This window comes from Dermacentor albipictus, chromosome 2 (genome assembly GCF_038994185.2).
Source record: "Dermacentor albipictus isolate Rhodes 1998 colony chromosome 2, USDA_Dalb.pri_finalv2, whole genome shotgun sequence".
Classification (NCBI taxonomy): Eukaryota; Metazoa; Arthropoda; class Arachnida; order Ixodida; family Ixodidae; genus Dermacentor; species Dermacentor albipictus.
Genome location: NC_091822.1, coordinates 157,810,499 through 157,832,187, shown reverse-complemented (window position 1 = coordinate 157,832,187; position 21,689 = coordinate 157,810,499). Strand labels below are relative to the sequence as shown.

General features: G+C 47.7%; 1 protein-coding gene across 1 annotated transcript; it reads left to right on the top strand.

Annotated features, from left to right (window-relative positions):
• Positions 1-807: 807 nt before the first annotated feature.
• On the top strand, positions 808-20,693 carry LOC139055576 (cationic amino acid transporter 4-like). The gene is made up of 5 exons (XM_070533095.1): positions 808-1,873; positions 5,346-5,654; positions 10,451-10,798; positions 13,041-13,149; positions 20,198-20,693. The coding sequence occupies exons 1-5, from the start codon at positions 935-937 to the stop codon at positions 20,428-20,430; spliced, it is 1,938 nt and encodes a 645-aa protein (XP_070389196.1). The 5' UTR covers positions 808-934; the 3' UTR covers positions 20,431-20,693.
• The last annotated feature ends 996 nt before the right edge of the window (positions 20,694-21,689 follow it).

Sequence of the window (21,689 nt, the reverse complement as noted above, 5' to 3'; positions counted from 1 at the left end):
TCATCGTGCACCCCTTAAGAACGTCATTCGCGATGCAACTACAATGCATCTTATTTTTTGACGTCAAGGAAACGAAGTCGTGTAAACGAACCGCATGAGAAGCCAGGAAAGCGACAGCAGCAATATACCGGTATCAAAAGTATTTTAATTTAATTGTCTCGGCTCCATGTATGGTTCGATTTGAGCTTGCCTGTGCACGCCAGTAAAAAATGAGCAGGATTTGCTGGAGTTAGTGAAGCAATATCCAAAAATGAAATTTGCGGTAACTACGATAATATGCATGTGATTCTTGTCGATTACAGTGACTGACTGAGCGTGTAAATTCGAACACTAAGTTTCGCCGAAAAAACCGCCTATTGGCCTAAATCACAGCTGATAACTTCGACCACCGTTGGTTTCAATCGTTCCTGAGGATGACTGAATAAAGGTGGTCGTCCAGTTGTAGAACTGCGACATTTGTGGTTCGATAGTGCATCTCAATCACTTGTTTGTAACCCTGTTCCGAAGAAAACTGCACGTTGTTTCGTTACTAGAGATTTTCTTTCTTCGGCAAACACTGTTTTTTCAGGGTCCAGTGTACATTTGAGAATATTTCACGCAGCAGGCTTATCAATGTTCTGTGGACATCACAGAGCGACAAATATACCGGAGACAGTACACACAGTGTCTATTCCAAGTTCTTCATCGCCATATACAGAATCAGAGTCCGCATTTTACGTCAACAGCGCGCTGCGCATCGTCGTCACATCGAAGTCGCTTGTAGCCTAATATAAAGGTCGTTCTCATTTGCCTCCTTTCACGGGTCGTGCTTCAATTTACGCCCGTAGTGCACTGACGCAGTCCTCTTTTACGACCATAACAGGCTGCAGCGCTGACGGACACCTTCCACATCGGTATTCCCACCTGGTAACCTGACCCAGGCCAGCCTCCGAAGATGGAGTCCGGATTCAAGGCCTTTCTGCGCAAGCTCCGGCGGACCAAGCCCCTGGGCACGGGCCTCCTGGAGACGTCGCTCAACCGGTGCCTGTCCACCTTCGACATCACCCTCCTGGGCATCGGCCACATGATGGGCTCCGGCATCTACGTCCTCACTGCCACCGTGGCGAGGTCGGTGGCCGGTCCGGCCGTGGTCCTCTCCTTCCTCATTAGTGGCGTGGCTTCCCTGCTCGCCGCGTTCAGCTACGCCGAGTTCGGCGTCCGCTTCCCCAGGGCCGGCTCGGCCTACTCCTACACATACCTGGCTGTCGGCGAGTTCTGGGCCTTCCTGGTCGGCTGGAACGTGGTCCTGGAGAACGTCATCGGGCTGGCCGCGGTGGCACGGGCGTGCAGCGCCTACGTCGACTCGCTGCTGGGCAACGTCATCAAGACGTGGACCGCAGACCACGTGGGCAGGATACACGCCACCTTCTTCTCCGAGGAGCCGGACCTGTTCGCGTTCGTCTTCATCGTCGTCTTCGTGGTCGTCATGTCGCTGGGAGTGCGGGCCTCGTCGCACATCAACAACATCTTCTCCATCGTCAACATCGGCATCGCGCTGCTCATCGTCGCGGTGGGCTCGTACTTCGCCAACATTGAGAACTGGACCAACCCGGCGACCGGCGGTTTCGTGCCGTACGGCTGGCACGGCGTGCTGGCCGCCTCGGCGTCCTGCTTCTACGCGTACATCGGCTTCGACTCGATCGCCACCTCGGCCGAGGAAGCGAGCGACCCGCAGAGGTCGCTGCCGCTCGCCACGTTCCTCTCGATGAGCATCGTGACCGTCGTGTACGTGTCGATCTCGGCGGTGCTGACGCTCATGGTGAATTACACGGAGATTACCAGTGAGTCCGGGCTACCCGACGCGCTTGCCGCCAATGGTGCCACTTGGGCTAAGGTGAGCTGCTTTTGTTATAATAATTTGGTCGTTGAAGAAGAGAGGGAGAGACGGACGAAAACATGGCGGTTAACCAGAACGGAAAACCTGGCTTGCTATTAGAAAATGTAAGCGGGAGAGTTGTAGGCATAGAAAGAGGAAAGAGAAGGGAAATACGCCACGTATGCAACATACACGGGCGCATAGCAGTAGCAGCGCTGTTTCCCAGCGTAAAGTAGCTCGTCAATACGCGCGAAGTGCCTCGAGCGGCCAGCCACGCGGCAATCTTGCGTGCATTCGCGGGCTTGTTTCACGCTCGGAAAACATTATTATGTAGCATGTATTGAGTAACAGAAAGCTTTATCGGGAGCTTTTCATGTTACTGTACAATTTTTCACACTGAAACTTTTCATCTAATTATATTATTAGAGAAGTTGTTTAATATATCAAGACTAATTATGTAAATAGACGGAATGCAAGAAAATAATTGCAGTATCTCCAGTGCTAATACGCGTTCTGCAGGACTGTAAAATAAAAGTTGATCAATCAATCAATCAATCAATCAATCAATCAATCAATCAATCAATCAATCAATCAATCAATCAATCTCCAGGCGACGGCACACATTACCTTGGTTCTGTCCAGGCTCGTGGTATTCGCAAATTTTTAAGGTTTAGCTAAAGTTACGTGGGACACCCTGTACAGTGTTCGGTTTAGTGATGACGCTGCGCTCGAAAAGCTGCGATGTAAGTAACCTAGCATTCTGTTAGCGTTATTGACTACATAATCAATGTGAGTTTTCCAGGAAAGATTAGCGGATTATGGCACACGCATAGATATTTTTGTAAGGTTACTTCATCTAGCACAGATGGCAATGTTATAAAGAGCAGTGAGAGAAGGAGGTGCTTTCCGGGATACTCTCATTGATTTATACATAATTTTAGTATTAAGATGAATTACCCGACGGCACACCAGTTAGTAATAGCGAACGGTCAGTCTAGTACGGAAGTAGCTGAGTAAGTTATTACACAGTAATAGATGTGACTAAGGTATCACACAGTAAGTTACACAATCAATCCCCACATAAGCGAACAGATGACAAGACATCCGTTAGTCCTGTGTGGTTTGTGAAGGGTAAAAGAGAGAAAGCCATTTTACTGACCCGAGGCCCCTTGGTCCTGCTATTATAGACGAGCTGCTGTAGAAAAAAAAAAGCAATGTAGGTTGAAGCACGGAATGATATCGCCATCTCTCGGCAATGGACGGACACGTGGAGAGCAGTAGCGCCGGTGAAATTGTTGCGCGGGCAAGATGGCCGATTTGAAAATGGCGCGGGGTCGGCTTATTTTTACGTGCCAAACCAAGCCAGCCCCTCTTGTGAACGCTCGGCTTGACGCTTCACAACAGTCAGTTTGCGCGCACGTATGCAGTTAGTTGCTCGGATGTTATTTTAATGCGAAATATTTTTCGCCGAGTACGGTAGTCTTTTTCCCCAGCGGTCGGACCGCGTATCTCGCCGTTTCGGCGGGTCTATCCCGTTGATAGTGCAGTCTACGATTATGTGCCACAGGAGAGACTCAGTGCGTGCCACAGGGCCCACTGAGTATGCGTCGTCGTGTTTTAGTAAAGCAATGGAGGGGGCTAATTGGTGAAGGTTCATGGTTATATTGCGCTTAGGTTTACACTGACAATTTTAAGTGAAGGACAGGACGTGGACGTCCTCCACTTAAAATCGTCAAGGTAAAACTAAGCGCAATATAACTGTGAGCGTTATAGTTTGCTTTCCATCTTATATCTTTTCATTGCAACCATTCTGTCTTACTTGTTACAAATAGAAACGCATACAGCATACAATCTCTGCATAACCGTTCGTTACGCAGCAGTTACATTATTCATAAAACAATTATAAACAAACCATGAATGCTTCGCATCGCGTAGGCGTCAACTACAGCTGAGTGTGCCAAGTTTCTTACATTTCATCTTGCCGCCTGTCTAAACAAAAACGGGACGAGTGGACGATCTCGATGGGCCCAGCTTTTAACTAATGGCCTTGGTTCATGGCAAAACTTTTGTCAGCTGCTTTTAGGTAAGCTACTTCGACCTTACCCGCCGTGGTTGCTCAGTGGCTGTGGTGTTGGGCTGCTGAGCACGAGGTCGCGGGATCGCATCCCGGCCACGGCGGCCGCATTTCCATGGAGGCGAAATGGGAAAACACCTGTGTGCTTAGATTCAGGTGCACGTTAAGGAACCTCAGGTCGTCGATATTTCCGGACTCCTCTACTACGGCGTGCCTCATAATCAGGAAGTGGATTTGGCACGTAAAACCCCATAATTTAATCTTACTTCGATTTTCGGCAGCGGCCCGACGCCGCGACAAATCTTACAGCAGGTAACGACAACGGTGCGACTGTTACCTGATGAGCCTCGAAAACGACGACGGTATTAAGGCTGACGCGTCGCTGAAAAGGAATCGAATCCGCACAGGTAAAAGGTGGAGTTTTTTTTTTTTCGGCGACTACTTCTCGAAACATGGAGGTGACAAGCGGCATGATGATAACCACCACGGTCGCGGCGAGAGTTCTCTGGAGCACCATAACCAGCTGCCACTGTAAAATGTTCAACAAAGAATACCTTCGTTTATGATCCATTTCGAGTACTTGGGGTCCCTATTGACGTAATCGATGACGTTAGTAAGCATTTTAGCGTCCTCTAACTCACATTAGATAGCGTCTTTAATGCAACTGCGGAACGACGGCGACGCAGACATGTGCAGCACCGTGCATGAGTAGCATCATCGTTTGATGCTGACGTCCACTAGTGGGCACCGAAATATACTTGCAATGAATACGTTGTACCTATCTGCTGGTTTAAAGGCGTCGGCAACAGCAAACACTAGGGTATAGAAAATTTCCTTAGTTTTCTTTTTTCCTTTCGACAAGTAGAATTACGCGACACAAGAACGTTGTTTAAGACGTGATTGAAAAAAGCGCCATAAGATTGCTCTAGCAGGGCTGCTGCTGTGAAGACAGACAATATAAAATGCTAGACTATATACTATAGACTACAATGGATGTATAGAAAAACCTCATTAGCTTAAGCAGGTTAGGTGACTATTTGTCGCCGTCCCGTCTGTAAGGGAGCGCAAATCATCATCTCCCTCTGTACAGAAAGACGCCTTGTGCCGCTGGCCTCGACGTTTCCGCTGTTCAGGTGTATCGTAACTTCTAACACGACTATACGGATAACATAAAAAAAGAAACAAAAGAAAACCAAATAAGCTCTAAAGGAATTGATTGTTGACGTAGGTTACACACACAAACAGGACGACAAAAAAAGAAAGAAATACGTCGTTTAAGTAGGGCACACGACATTACAATCTTTTAACTAGTTCGCGCTTGGTTTAAAAATGGATCTGGCGTCAAATTTCGCTCTCGCATTCGTTTCCAACCTGACTCCGCATTCATCACTGCCTACTTTTTTCTTTCCCCCTCAGGTGATCGTGATCATCGGAGCAGTGTGCGGCATGGTGACGGTGCTGATGGGCAACGTGTACGCGCTCACGCGCATCGTTTACGCCATGGCCGAGGACGGGCTGCTCTTCGCCTGGTTCTCGCGCGTCCACCAGCGGACGCAGCTGCCGCTGGCCGCCATGTACGCCTTCACGGTGCTGTCCGCGCTGCTGGCCATCTTCCTGGACATCCACACGCTGGTCGAGATGATGTCCATCGGCACGCTGCTCGCCTACCTCGTGGTCAGCGCCTCGCTCATCATCGTGCGCTACATGCCCGTCTCCAGGCTCATGGTGAGACTGACACACATGCCCCGTCGCCAAGCGCTCTCTGGAGGCCTAGCAGATCGTTCTATTTCTATTTATTTATTTATCACGTCCTGTGGAACCGAATATGGTCCAAGCAAGAGAGGCAGTACACAAGAAGGACAAAAATATTCGAGCTTGAAAAAAAAAAGCACGCATACACGCAATTTTTTTTATTGCGATAAAGACTTGCCCTTAAGGCATAATTCTTGATGCGTATATGTGTATTATATGTGTGCTGTGAGGCCTGTGTTGTGTATGAATTGAAACAGTGTTACACAGACTGCTTACGCACAAAAAGACACTAAAAAAGGACGATGCATGATTATACAAAACTGAACGAGATATTTCACGCATAAGAAAAAGCCATAGAAGAAAAGAAGCAACGCGCAACGTTAACGTCATGGCGCGTCACAGAAAATTCATTCTGGCGGTCCAAATCACTCATCAGCGGCGAGGAGGACAGAATCATGCGGCAATGCATTCCAATCTATGATTGTATTGGGGGAAAATAAGTACCTATAAACATCCGTACGAGCGAAAATAGGTTCAATAAAGCGTTGATGCTTATGACGAGATTCTTCAAATGATAGTTTAGTTATATGTATTCTTGGGGATCAATGCCTAGTTTCGAAAAATATAAACGGGAGCAATGCCCAGTTTCGAAAAATATAAATGGCTGAGAAACTTAATTCCAGCAATTCTTCTGCGCTCTTTGAAACATTCCAGCTTTGCTTCCTGCGACACAGCAGATCGAGACTCCGGGCGTTTATAGCGGCTACATGTAAAACGAACCGCTAATCTTTGAATTTTTTTTCTATTTTTTCCATATGTACCGTAGTGTGAGGGTTCTACGCAATACTTGCGTACCCTCGAGAAGGTGTTACTATGGCTTTGTAGGCCTTCTTTCTTAGTTCGTCTGATGATCTTCGTAATTTGCGTTTTAGGAAGCCTAATTTTTTACGAGCTGAAGAGCATAAGTTATCAATCAATGACGTAGTAGTTCTGCGGAAACACGCAAGGTGGAGAGAAGTAATGAATAACGAGAAAATCAGACATCCACTCGTTCATAGCAGTTGCTACAAAGGAAACCCATGCGGGTTCCTCGAAAATTTCGTAGAGCGGCTGCCCCGGAAAGGCGGTGGTTCCGGGTTCGAGTCCCGGACCAGGACGAATTTTTCTTCAACTATGAGGCTTTTCTTTCGAGGAACCCGTATGGGTTTCCTTTGCAGCAATTGCTATGAACGGGTGGATGTCTGATTTTCTCTTTAGTCGTTATCAATCAATGTGCGCGGTCCATTTAAGCCTGGACTTAATCGTAATCCTTAAATACTTATGTCCCTCTACGTGTTTGATAATGTTACCGTTTGTGTTACCCGAAAACACCAGTCTGCTTCTTTTATTAGTAAGACACATCTGTACTGTTTTTTTTTCCAAAATTAATGATCATGTCCCACTTAGCATACTATTCTGCCAGTAATTCTGGATTCACATTCAACTCAAGTTGGTGAGTAACATAATTTATGGTTTTAAATATGACACAGTCGTCGGCAAATAATTTAACTCAAACAGTTGATTTGACGTAGTCTTCTATATTATTGATATATATGTTAAACAAGACCGGTCCTATTACAGATACCTAGGGTACTCCCGAGTAAACATCTAAATTTCCAGAGCATGATCCGTCTATATCTACATATTCTTTTCTATTAGTCCAATAAAGTATAACCTAGTTGATTATTTCGGAAGGTATACCAGTTGTTTTCATCTTCAGGATTAGTTTATTGTGAGATACAGTGCGAAAAGCTTTGGAGAAGTCCGAAAATATTATGTTCACCTAACCATTCATATCTAGAACTTTAGCAAATTCATTAATGGGTGCCATTAACTGCCTGTTAGTAGAAAAGCCTTGTCGAATCCCCAAGCTGTGCATTGCGTATGATATTGTGTTCATCCGAAAAGTTATATAAATATGTAACCAGAATACGCTCTAACACCTTGCAAGAAATGCACGTAAGGGGAATTGGTCGATTACTACTGAATTATACAGGGCTACCCTTCTTAAAAACCGGAACAAGACGAGCCAGGAGCCAATCTGTCGGTGCTTCGCCGGTTTTTAAGGACTTATTCAATATTATGAGAAGAAATGTACTTATCAGCCGTGCGTATCTTTTAAGAAAAATAGCCGGAATTTTATCTACACCTGTTGACTTCTTTCCGTCTAACCGTAAAAGCAGTTCAACTACACGCTCTTAGGATATGGGCAGACCGCCTGATCCATCTGTTGCGGGAGAGACATCACAATATTTGTCCGGCTTTGAAAACACGCTTTGGAAATGATAACTAAACATTTGCGCCTTTGCGTGCTGTCTGTAACGAAAGTTGCTCTACACCACCTGCCCGATACGTCGATGGCCCTTGTCCCTCAAGAAATGCAAGAATTTTCGCGGGCTTTCTGATGCAAAATGCTCAAGTGTTTCAGCAAGGTAACCTTCCCGGGACACTCACATTTTACATTGAAGGGTAGTTTTTAGTTCTTTAAGCACCTTGTCGTCAGCGCACTTTAGTTACCTGCGAATCTTTAGCCTATCTTTTACCTGGAGCACCTTCCTGGTGATCCAGGACCTTTCTCGACCAGCCTTTCTTCAGCCTGTTCGGGATAAGTTTTTCTGTACAATGGTGACACCACGAGTTACACTCGGCCCAAAATACGTCGATGTCCTCATCACAAAAATGGAACAGAGGGTTCTTCTTCTAAAAAAATAGCGCAATTATCGTCCGCAGCAGAATAATATTTCACAACCACAGGTTTCGGTTTACAAGAACCCACCCTTCGCGGGAAGATACAAGTAAAATAGATCAGATTTTGACCTAGATGAAATGCCATCGTGAAGCTGCATCATACGATCCTGAACGTGGTTTGAGCAAAATAAAAGGTATAAATTGAGGAAGCGGAATCTGTTACACGTGTTGGGACTAGAACCGTTTGATTAAGGTTATATGCAAGATCAAAAACAGAGGAAACCGCGCATACGAGCTGCCTTTGAGGAACCATCCGTCAAAGATGGTGTCAGCTGCTGATAGTGTCCCGAGACAATCGGGATCACCAGCTCCCACGCTGTGTGGGGGCACTCGATCAACCTGTCGACTTTTGTAATTAATCCACCTTTCGCTAGCGATTTTAGACGCGTCCTGCACATTTTCTTTTCTCACGTGTAAAAGTTCTAAAGATCGGTCAGAGTTAGCGCTAAAATGGTTAGATATTGCTAAAACCGCATGTAATTAAAAAATATTATCGCATTGTCGCTTATATCTTTGCAGCCGTACTACTCACTCGCTTTGCTTTGTTAACGTCGTATAGAAAAAAAAGAAACGTTACACAATCATGTATGTGTCGCGTCCCCAGAGGGAGCCGTTGTCACGACACATGAGTCTCAGTCGGAGCCAATTTTCGCCTCTCGTTCGGCGTCCAGAGGTGCATAGCTCGGCCATATGTTGGTCGATCCGAGCGGGGGGTGGTCGCATGTGAGAAAGCTCACTTCACCATGAGTGAGCTTTCACGGGACGGAAGATGAAAAACCATGGAAACAAATTGCGCATAAAAGTGCAAAGCTTAGCGTCCGGCGAGTGGTGAACACCAACATATAAAGCTCTCCCGCGACGCGTACATAATAGATTTACACGATGTATGTACCACCCGCTGACTAGACAATGTGTTATTAGGCGACAGTATTTGTACTTTTGAGACTTTCGTCTACGTAAGTGTGGATACATTTACCTTGTATATTGTATGTACCATGTGTTCCTTACGCCATAGTCTTCCTGTGGAAACGTCCTGGTGCTTCTGTCCTGGTGCTTGTGTGAAAGTCCTGGTGCTTGTGTGAAAAGATTATTTGATATGTAACCTTGAACCCTGCATGATGTATGACGGAACCACCCAAGAGATAAGGAGTAGCCGGCGCCTTAATTTGCGCGCCAACATCTCCTTATATCATAACAATAAAAAAAGAAGGCCCACCACGTGGGGATTTACAACTAAAAAAAATTTACCCTCCGCAGATGAAAAACAAAAGGCAATAAACGCAACAAACACGACATTGAAAGATTATATAGGGTGCCCCAGCTAACGTTAGCCAAACTGTTCAAAGGAAAAATTAAAGATTAAAAATACATGGTGCAAGGTACGATTCGAATACCTATAGGGTGTTCGGCCGTCAGAACGCCGAGGACCGAACGGCGTACGGCTTATAATTAGATCTTGCATCGTGTTTTTTTAACCTCTTTTGTTTCGTTGAACAGCTTGACTAGCCTTAGCTAGAGCTCATGGTGCAATAAACATGCCATGATGACACGAAGAGAGGATTAAACGCTATCAAGAGGAGACAGGGCGGTAGAAAGTTATCAGAGCAGTTTGGAACACGTGGGCTTATCCGTGGAGTGCTTGTCGAAATTTCGACCTGAAGATTCGTTGGGATGCTGATTCTGCGCTGACGAAGATGGCAAACTCGCACTTTGTGTCAGTTTAAGTCACACCTTATATATATATAAATATGCAGGAAGAGAGATATAGAGAGAGAATGATTAGGTGAGGTAACACATCAGGTTAGATAGCGCGAATTAAGTGCTGTCCAGTCCCCAGTGACGTAAACCGCCGAACCATGCGACCATTGCTAACGTTTCGAGGGATTCGCTTGTTATTTCACCCCCCCCCCCCCCCCGTTTTTCATTTTAACTTTAACAAACGTTCCATCTGTTTTCGATCCACGCGGACAAACACCCCCCAGGGCGAAGAAAGCCAGGAACCGGCGGACATGACGAAGCCCTGCTTCGCGGACGACGAGAGCATCTTCGACGGCGCCGGCGACGTGGCCGGTCGACTGCGGGCCACGTTCGCCTTCCTGCACCGGCTGTACCCTTTCAACCAGCCGCCGGGAATCGTGGTCTCCTACTGCATCACCACGCTCACCCTGGACGTCTTCCTGCTGAGCTTCCTCACCCAGCTTCTCCTGGAGCCGATCTCCGGGGGAAGCTTCTGGGCCATACTGCTCGTGGTGCTGCTCTCGCTGGTGGCGCTCTTCTGCTTCGTCGTCATCCTCATGCACCAGCAGTCCACGGCGCTGCTGCACTACAAGGCGAGTCAGATCTCTCGCCCCCTGTGTTGTTCAGTCAAGTTTAATTTTAGCTATGCAAATTTGGCATTACCTGGTCAGCATTTCGTCAGGATATTTAGCTGTGCCACCTGAAGTGTGGGCCAATCCCGGAAGTAGCCGAGCCTAAATATGGGCCATCTACCAAGGCACGTGCAATTGCTTATGTTCGGCTCTTCAATGAGCGTCTTGGACGCCAACTTGGGCCGCTGCGTAAGTGCTGCTGGGCTTGCGCGTACTTCACGGCGGCGCCGCCAGAAGGCGCAGCGTGTCCACAGTGAAGGGGGAGAGCGGATCCCTATTGCAGTACATGACGCGCTTTGTCTGTTCTCATACTTGGATATTTATCATAGATGGGTCTTGTCCGAATTTTGTTGCACAGTTTGTAGGAAAGAATGGCTGGGCGGATTCACGTAGAGGCCGACGAATGACGGACAAACTGTGAAGACCGCTTAATTTAATATGACACAGCAATCAAATGCTGGCGACAGAAGGATGGGAATTACATACGTCACAAAACCATGTGCTATAGTGCTCGCGTTCCAAAAAAAAAAGAAACGTAATTGCCTTCTTTAGCCATATAACTGATCTCTATTTCTCGTAACAAAATTGAGTGCCCATTACTTCATTTTGCAGACGATGCGTTTTGATTTACTTTGGTTGTGCGATCGAAAGGGAATGAAATATTATTTTGCCTGATGTTTTGTTGTGGTTTTGGGATTCAGGACGTCAGTGATTTTTGTAGTTTACTCAAGTTTCTCTAAACAAAGCTTTCAGAAAGTTTGCATGGGCTTAGTAAGGCATTCCTCATTACGCACACAGTTTCATCTAAGAATATTGAGAAATGTTGTAATTCTAACTTTTTAAAATTGTTGCATTTTAGTACTATTGTCTTGTTACATTTAAAATATAACTAAAGCAATTGGTTCATTCAAAGTGCTGTCAAATATTGTTCGCAAAGTGGACTCCTGCCTGAACCAAAAGGGTAACATTCAGATTGCAATTAGTTGCGAAATGCATTTTTTAACATTGACGTAACATATCAGAACAATTTGGCAAATACAATTTTTTTGATTAACAAAATCTGCTTAAGGTAACAACTAAGCAGTGTGTCGCAGAGGAAATTTTTTTATTTCCCGACATAACCATGCTTTTGCCAGCAAAAACGCAGACCTTTCGAGAAATAGTGCTTAAATGTTCAGCTGTAGACCATCAGGCTCGAAATTCATGAGGTACATAATTTCCCACATTCTTTAACAGTCATCTCTTTGTGAAATATTTCCTGGCACTTACCCTAGCTTTTCTTTTTGGATTGGTATTGAGAAAGGGAGAGAGCGAGACAAAACTTTATTGAAAGTTTTTGCTTGGGTCAAGGATTGCTGCCCTGAGCGAGACATCGGCGAACTTCATGGAGCTCGAACTCGTGAATGCGGCTTGACAACTGTTGTGTCCTGTGTGGAAGTTGAAGGTACACGTGGAAAGGTTAAATTCAACCAATTTTTTTTCTGAGAAGGTCCGTAGCACTCAAGGTAGTAACAATATACGATACACGACCGCAGCCAAGGGACAATAACGAGTTGTGCACTTTCCTCATGGTAGTTGCAAATTCCTATAGCGTCAAAACCGTTGCAACAATATTGCGCAACTCAATACAACGCATGACAAAGAATTTGATATGCTGCACGTTGTCACTCAAATACTTAACAGCATAGCGCGGCAACAATTAACTCGCACATGCCGGTGAATCCCCTGTCAAACATATTGGAGGCTTAGTACGGTATTGCTACTGAAGGGTCGGAGACAGATGGGCGGTATCAATGTTCGAAATAAGCTTTCATTTCTCTTAATTTCATAAATGACACGTGAGTCTTTGCCACGATACAGCCATATCCATCACGTCATTTCCCTGAAAGAGACTTTTTCCACCTTTTCCCCGCTGTGTTCGGTTCCTGTGGGGGACAATATTCTCTTATTCTCGCTGGACACTATCGTCAAATATATCTATTTCACTAGCCTGTAGCGGAGTGCTCCGAGTTTTATTTGCATGCCAAGACAATTCATCCCTGCAGTTGTACTTACACACGTATTACAGGCTGTGCTTTTCAGTTGTTCTATCATAGGGTGTAAACGGCAAGGAAATGTCCATTATTCGTTCCCCCAAATTCAATTTCTTTTCTTTAGCTTCTCGGTTTCCTAAAATCTTTGTGATTTCTACTCGTGTTTACAGATGCCGCTGGTGCCGCTCCTGCCTACCTTGAGCATCATCCTCAACGCCACGTTGATGACAACGCTGCAACCGCTTACGTGGGTGCGGCTGCTTATATGGGTGGCCGTAGGTAAGCTATACTCGCGAATGATCGTAGCACATTGCGTCTCCATGCACGTCTCTTGGAGCAACACACGAATAAACAGCGCTTGCGTACGTGGAAGCCCGATCATTCTATAGCTTGAGCCGTGAACTGTCAGTATGACCACACTGGCAGTGGCTCATATATCACGCGCAGGGTGTGTACGAGCCGTAAAGCTGTGGCACCTGTTCAGTGAACGTCCCGACGGTATCTGTCGACTTCGTTTTTACCTATGTTCGTTCTGGCCGCTCTGCGGTTTCCGCGCACCGGCGCCGTAAGTGTGCCTCTGCCCAACGCATTCGCGAGCACAAGCAGTGCGACTTTTCGTTCTGCTGGACTAACTGCTCACGAGTTCTTCCGCCGTCACCATCTACCCTAACTAAAGTGCTCTCACGATATGTAAGCGAACAATAAATAGAAAAATTATTTCAACTGTATCAGCAGTTACCCTCCTACAATAAAAAAATGGCTGTGGCTTAGCTAAGGTTAAGCCCAGGATGCGAAGCATACTAGCCTTTATTTTAACGCGACAGCGCTAAGGAGCTTGTGTCGCAGAAAAGCCGGTGTCGTCGGCGTCGGCTCAGGCGTGCGGCGCTTGCTCAGGCGCACATTTCGTTGTCGCGCCGAACGCTGCGTTGCTCGACGCTCACCGCGTCCGACGCAGGGCGCGTAGTCGCTGCGCCGTAGCAAAGCCAGAAACAGTCTCTGTAGCTCGCCGCAACCTTCGCTTCTCATTCCGACGAGCAGCTCTGTCTCCAGGAGGCATCTCACCTCGTGAGTGTCTAGCAGAGGCAAGCGCAGCTGCTTATATACCGCCGCGACGCCGCGAGCGACGGCGCGAGTTGGAGCCCCGTTTCTCATCTGTCGTGACGTCACGGTGTCACGTGGTCAGCCTTGAAGGCGACGCCGCGAGCGACGGCGTGAGTTGGAGCCCCGTTTCTCCTCTGTCGTGACGTCACGGTGTCACGTGGTATTGAAGGTGACACCGCCGCGCCCGATGAGCTGGGTTGAGCTCTAGTAATATGCTTCGCATAAAAAAGAGACTTGCCAGAGACACTTAAGATTGCTTACGTGTGGGAATGCGAAAGCGTTACATCGTTTGTAGACCTCGGAACGTCACGAACGCGCTCATAAACGCGTCATGAAGGTACGCAATAGGCACACCTTCAGTAAACCACAACGGTCGAGCAACCATGGCGTCGGGAACGCGTGCTCGTCTCGCACCCCGGAGGCCCGGGCTCGATTCCCTACCGAGCGGAAATGTACCGAATTTTCTTTTCAAAGAAATTTACTTACTTCGTTTACAGGAACCTCCCTGAGAAGTGTGACGTAACACCGAGGAATTTTTGAGGTATTTTCTTTACTCTTTGCGGCGTCGGACATTTGTGGTACGTGCTCATTCGCAAGAGCTACCTGTTCCAAATAATTGTTGCGGTTTGCCTCTGCAGGTGGTGTTGGCATCTGGGCACCAAAGTCGAACGCGCGGATTTGTAGTGCTCACTTTGCCGCTCCCTCCGCGGCTCCTTTTGGGGCGTGTTTTCTTTCGTTGCGCCGCCCAGCTCTTTGGCTGGTACAAGACTATTGTACATGTCGTGTGGTGTTTCATTCTGCTTTTGTTCTTTCATATATTAATGCGAAAGCATTATATGCTCCATGAAGCGGAAAATCGGCCATCCGTCGGCCGTCCGTCCGGTAACATCCGATAGCATGTAAACCCACGTGACCAGTGATGACGCTATTTTTCAATGTCAAGTAAAACTGACCAGGTCCATACACAGCAAATTGACTTTGCCCAGTTCGAAAATTGAAGGAAGGAAGGAAGGAAGGAAGGAAGGAAGGAAGGAAGGAAGGAAGGAAGGAAGGAAGGAAGGAAATAAGGAAATAAGTGGAGGAGGAAAGGCAGGGAGGTTAACCAGTTTAGCTCAACCGGTTTGCTACCCTACACATGGGAGTGGTATGGGGGTGATGAAAGATGAGGAGGAGAGAGAGAGAGAGAGAGAACACATAGCACAGCACACACATAGTCAGTTACAGTCCGTCACTCTTGCGTGATACGTGACATCACTGTCACAGCCGCTTGTCCAAGGCCGTCTCACTCAAAAAACCGAAGTAGCCCCCTCGTCGCCTTCAGCTGCGATGTCTTCTTTCGGCGATAAGTGAAAATCGTTTCAACTGACACTTTTTTATGCGAACTGACACAATGCGAAATGAAGAAGATTTCGTGAATGCCACCCCTAGCCATAAGCGATAAAGCAGAGTGGCCTCTCTTCGGCGGAGTCCAGTTAGCATACAGAGATGCATCAAAGAGGGCAGGTGGAATTGACGATTGCTCCGGTTGGTCTGGCTGCTTGGTGTGCAATACAGAGAGAGCGTGATCTCCTGTGCAAGCACTAGAAGGCTGCTGGCTGCGTCGGACCGTCAAAGTGGTATGGCCTCTTCCTGTGTGTGTTCAAGAGCTGCCCGAGTGGCATTATCGTTGTCTTCCTTTCCTGTGACGTCGCAGTGACTTGGCAGCCATTGAAAGGTCACATGTTGTCCTTTGTCATGTGATGTATGGAGTAGGCATCTAATATCGAATAAGAGCTGTTCGAAAATTTAGTTCGCCCACGTTAAAAAGCGCCCTGGCTCACCGCAAAAACTTGGGGGGCCCATCCTCAAAATTGGCTCTGCCCAATTCGAGTACGTGGCCAAGTGATCACGTCATGTGAAATAGTCACGTGACGACATAAGAACCTTAAGTTGCAAGGTCACATGACCAAGTGATAACGTCATGCGACAGTGTCACGGGACATAGGCGTCGTTATGGTCGACACGTAGAAAATGCTTTCGCATTCAATGCACATAAGGAGGCCTAAGTTTCTCTAGCTTTTACAGCGAAGCGGCTTATGCGGACCCTGTGCCGTCGTTGTCGACTTCGCTAAAGCTAGCATCATCAGCAATGGCTCGAGCGTCGTCGTCGTCTTCCACAGATGGCTCCGTTGCCGCTCGTCATTGCAGCCCAGAATTTCACTTCTCTTGTGTCGTCGTAATGGGGAGGCCGCCTTTACGAGGGTACGAGCCATTGCTTAAGGGGGTATGAGCGACTGCTTAAGGGGGTATGAGCGACTGCTTAAGGGGGTATGAGCCACTCAATGTCTTACGGGGCGGACCGATTTAAATTTTGAAGCGTAATTTTGAAGAATCGCAAGTGGCAGTGCCGGGCAGAACCACGCCACCGAGCAAACTCGAGGCATCGAACGCGAGCGACAACGGCGGACTGCAGGCATACCGTCACTGACGTCGCTCTCTCTGTCGCAGCCGAACGTGTGTGTAACCACATTAAGAAACACAAAGACGTCAAACGCCAAACCAAAACGATTGCAGCACCCACATCTCCAGTGGTGGGCCTTGCGCCCAATATTCGAAGCTTTGGATTAGTGGTTCCGCATATTCCATCCCAGCTCCAACTATGGGAAGACCACGAGTAGTGCGTACTCCTGAGCAAGAAGCTGCCTACCGCGTACGTCAGCGACAGTTGGCACGTCAAGGGGTTCGTCATCGTAGGGCCGACTCCGAGCTGCGGCCACAAAAACCTCAAAAGCACAAAAAAGGGGAAAGAAACACACACACACACGCACGCACAAACGCACACGTTGACACTGAGTCTCGCATCTCTTGAAAACTACAGCACCAAACCTCGCCCGCGCTGCACCGAACTTGCCACGCTGCACGCTGCAGATAGGCTCTCATATTGACGAGCCGCGTGCTGCCGCCGAGTCATCCCATTTGCGAATGGTTGGAGGCGGCCGCGGAAATTCGGGTCTGTCAATGCGCGTCGCTCAACCGCGACGTAACTACTCAGGATGCGGAGGTCCGCGTGATGGGGCGGCACTGCGATAAGGCACAAGGTCGAGCGATTCCACTGGGGCCCGTAACCAACTGCGGCTAGGAAATGCATTATTCCCGGTTAGCGCATTGCGGGAAGACGCGTTAGAAAAAAAAAATGGCTGTGGCTTAGGTAAGGTTAAGCCCAGGATGCGAAGCATACTAGCCTTTATTTTAGTTGTTGAACCACTGTTTAGCTTGGTGAACTGCTGTTGCTTGGCTATATTTGGTTCGGCTAGACGAAGAAACAACTCATGCGTTACTCTGCTTCGCCTTGGACGCCCCGCATTGGACGCGGTGAGCGTCGAGCAACGCAGCGTTCGGCGCGGCAACGAAATGTGCGCCTGAGCAAGCGACGCACGCCTGAGCCTTAGAAACAGATCGTTTCTAAGGCAACACCGCATTCACTAGAGGCGCTTTTGTACCGCTTTGAAGCATCGTACTCGTGGCTCAGTGGTAGCTTCTCCGTCTCACACTCCGGAGACCCTGGTTCGATTCCCACCCAGCCCATCTTGCAAGAGTTGAGCCAAAGCCACTTCTCCTCTGTCGTGACGTCACGGTGTCACGTGGTATTCAAGGCGACACCGCCGTGCCTGAGGAGCTGGGTTGAGCTCTCGTAATATGCTTCGCATGAAAGAAAACGAGTGCGAGCAACTGAGCAGAATGCGGCACGTCAGCGTTGTTGAATTATGCGGGAGCCGATATGTGCACGCTGTCGGACAAGGTTTGATTGCAGGAGGCACAGAGTAGCACCACCGCCGGTGCACTGCTTGGTGTTGGTGCGTGAGGGCATTGCTCGCATATATACGAAAGAAAGAGAAAGCAAGAAAGAAGGAAGGAAAGAGGGAAAGAAAGACGGGCGTTCGGACTAGCCAGTACGCCTCGAGCTAACGATGCATTAAGGATGCCTGTTCTACGTCTGCGCACTTGCTACTCGCAATATTATTCACCCAAGTGGCTCTGTGTGACGGGAAACTAATGACAGCTGCTTCATCGGTCTTCAGCTTGGAGTTCTCTGTTGCTGCGTGTGTGGTTTGCGCTGACCTTTTCATAATGCGCCTTTCGAACAACTCAACCAAGTATCGGTCTCATTTTACGCGCGGGAGTCGTTGGTGGCGTCCGTAAGAAGTGGAGTAAACTTTTTCTCAACTAGGAGTTCTCGGAACAGGTAGCATGCGAACAATTAGCATGCGCATAACGACTGCAGCATTTACTGGATTCATTCCAGTGTAGAAAAAAGAGAAACGAATATAACGCGGTTGTTTATGACGTCATCTTTAGAACTTTTCGAACCTATCCCTCACTGTTGCCTCAGTGCATTTGCACATCAGTTTCAGTATTATAACCCAACTGCTTTCAATTGTCAACCATGAGTACATTGCGTCTCGTTGCGCGACTATGTTGCGTATGTTTTGTGTATGATGTGCGTATGTGTCGTGCACTGTGCATATCATATCTTTTGAATTCCTTTCATCATACCCATCTGGAGTAGCACGATAGGCATACCGCCAGGCGAATCTCTCCAGGATTCCTTAAGAAGTTCTCCCTCTCTCTCTGTCTCTCTCAAGAATCAGAAATGGAAAATTTTCTCTGAATTAGACATGCTAACTTTGAGTTCTAGCTTCCTTAATACAGGAGCGCTCGTAACAAAAGAACTTAAGAGTCTGAGGAAACGAAATGAAGGGAAAAGAAACCGCTATGCGTAGAATTTCAGGAGAGAACGCCATCTTGAACACAACAGAAGCGTTCTTTCGAGGAGGGCCGCGATGGTAAATACTTGGGCTTCTTGGTATGTCATAACGACCTGAGTAACGTGACGACGCGGTCTGTTTTTCCAGCGTTGCCGAGCAGTACAATTTATCATTAATGGGCCCGCTTACGTACCCTCTATTGAGGGCAAGAGAACTTAATATATAAAATGGACGAAAGGCAAGAACGTAAAGGAGAGACGCTTCCGGTTTGCTACCTCCACTGAGAGAAGGAAATTCCGGGAGGAAAACAGAGGGGGGGGGGGGAGGGTGTAGTTGTAATGGCGCGCACACTTGAAGATGCGCAGAAAGTCTATAAATTGTCGCAGAGACGTGTCGACTGGAGGTTCTGTAGGCATGTTCTCGTCACCTTGCGCGTCAGAAACGCGCATGGCCTTCGTTCAAGTATTTATTCGTTTACAAAAACTCATGATGCATATCTACCTACGACGTGGAAGCACTGCATGCAGGGCGTCGAGTACTTGCGAGGTGCTTCAAGCTGTCGGCGTCTGCAGCTTAGTAAAGGTGCGCGAAAAGCATCACCCAGTGACTGCAGCATATCTACGACTTCCCGGTCCTTGCTATGGCAATTTCGAAGGAGCTGACGGGGAGTGGTGCTAATCGCATTACCGTTGCCAATTATCGGGAGACGTTTTCTGCTGAAATTTTCATAGAGTTAATGAGCGATTATAAGTGCAAGCGTAAATATTTCGGTTACTACAGTCGATGCCACAGGCGGATCCTCAAGAGCCTTGCCCAGACAGGGACTCGCAGAGGTGACCGAACGTTTTTAAAAGGAATGATACCCTGTATTTGGCGCATAGTAGCCTGAGTTGCTTATGTTCCACTAAACACAATACAATACAATACAATACAATACAATACAATACAATACAATACAATACAATACAATACAATACAATACTTGGGCTGCTGAGCACGAGGTCGCGGGATCGAATCCCGGCCACGGCGGCCGCATTTCGATGGGGGCGAAATGCGAAAACACCCGTGTGCTTAGATTTAGGTGTACGTTAAAGAACCGCAGGTGGTCAAAATTTCCGGAGTCCTCCACTACGGCGTGCCTCATAATCAGAAAGTGGTTTTGGCACGTAAAACCCCAAATATTATTATTAATACAATACAATACAATACAGTCGGTGCGTTGTCGAAGTCGTGTTGAACATTTTTCCTCGAGTGCTCAGCTACAGCGCTTACTGTCACGTGTCCGTGGCCACGTCGCCCTTGTCTTACTGCAGACGCCTCTTGAACTTTTCTGTCTCTAATATAGATGGCATTGAATTCGGTGCATGGTACCGTGAAATGCATGGGCGTGTATACCACTTTCCCGTTGTACCAAAGGCGCAAATGCTGTCTCGGGACGCAAAGCTTCCATCTCACTCACGGTGCGTTTCGATGGCTCGCAGGGCTCCTGGTGTACTTCAGCTACGGCATAAGACACAGCAAGCTGAACCCGGACAGCGTCATCTCGCCGCAGACGTCCCTGCTTGCCATGGAGTCACGGGACCAACCTCGCAAGTGGGGCGCCATGGATCAGGAAGTGACGTCGGCCACAGGCGCGACGGAAGCGGGCGACAGCACTGACGACAAGCAGCCGCTCGTGCCGTCCTCTCCACCGCCTCCGAAATCCGCATCCTAGGTGTACACGAGTGGCTATGCTGTGAATGGTTCGCTGTTGCACCACGCTCGAGTCATACTTGTCGTCGTGCGGAGACAGACGTGCACGCGTTGTCCAGTTGGATAATTCGAACGGAAGAGCTTTTATCCGTTTGTTAGGGGCGGCGATTTCCTCTGCTAGGCCTGGATCTCTGTATATCCTTGTTTGTGAAGGGTTGTGTTGGTCCGGGACTTCAGGGAGAAAGCGTTTCGGGAGTCCAGAACGTTGAGTAGACCCCCCCCCCCCCCCCACCCAGCCCAATGCCAGCGCTTTATGTTGAACACCCGCGCTGAACATTTTTTCCCCGCTTATTTGCGAAATCTCAGGCTTCACTACCCTAACAATGTCTCGCTGCCAGCGAAGCAAGCAGTTCGAGTAGTTGTAGCAAGTAAGATGAGGCCAGAGGCGAAACTGAGATGACTGAGCGCTAACGGTAAGGTGACATCAGAAGCTTAGTTACTGCTGAATTGGGACACCCGTTCCAAAGTCGAAAGTCCGTGTGTCGAGCCTACGATAGAGGGAGAAGCAATTTATTCAGCCCTTGGAGATTTGGAGACGTAAATAAACCACCATCTCGCTGGAGCATTCCGCAATATCTTTCACATTGAGGAATGCAGCGCTAGAGGGCATCTGGTTCGCATGATTTAAGCAGTTCCTGCGCATCTCAGAGTTTTCTGTCCAGGCGCATCCAGTTAAACAGGGATCGACGACAGAGAACTTATCAATGTATACGACATCTTGTTGACGTCTTGTTGCGACCAGTTTCTATCTGTCGACACGACAGATGAAAACGTATGTAGATAGCACGTTAGGCATGCGACAAAATATCTGCTCTCGGAATGAAATAATGCGCATCGCCGAAGCGATACGAGATCTTGTCACACTAACGAAGTACTTATGGCTACTAATTAAATATCCGTCGACTCGACGGAAATCCCTAACGTGACAACGGTGCGTCCCAAAGAACGACAAAACACTGAATTCTGTCGCGTACTGCCCGAAATGAGCACCGGAAGATGCGGGAAGAATAAAAGCCGAGACATGAGAGGAAAGGAGGAAGAGGAGGAGGAAGGAAAGGGAGAAGGCAGGGATGTTAAACAGAAATTCGAAGAGCGCCGGAATTCACTAGGAACCAACTAGCCTCTAAGAAAGTACTTAAGAAAACACGGCTTTCTGGCTACGATAAAGAGAAAGAAAGAAAGAAAGAAAGAAAGAAAGAAAGAAAGAAAGAAAGAAAGAAA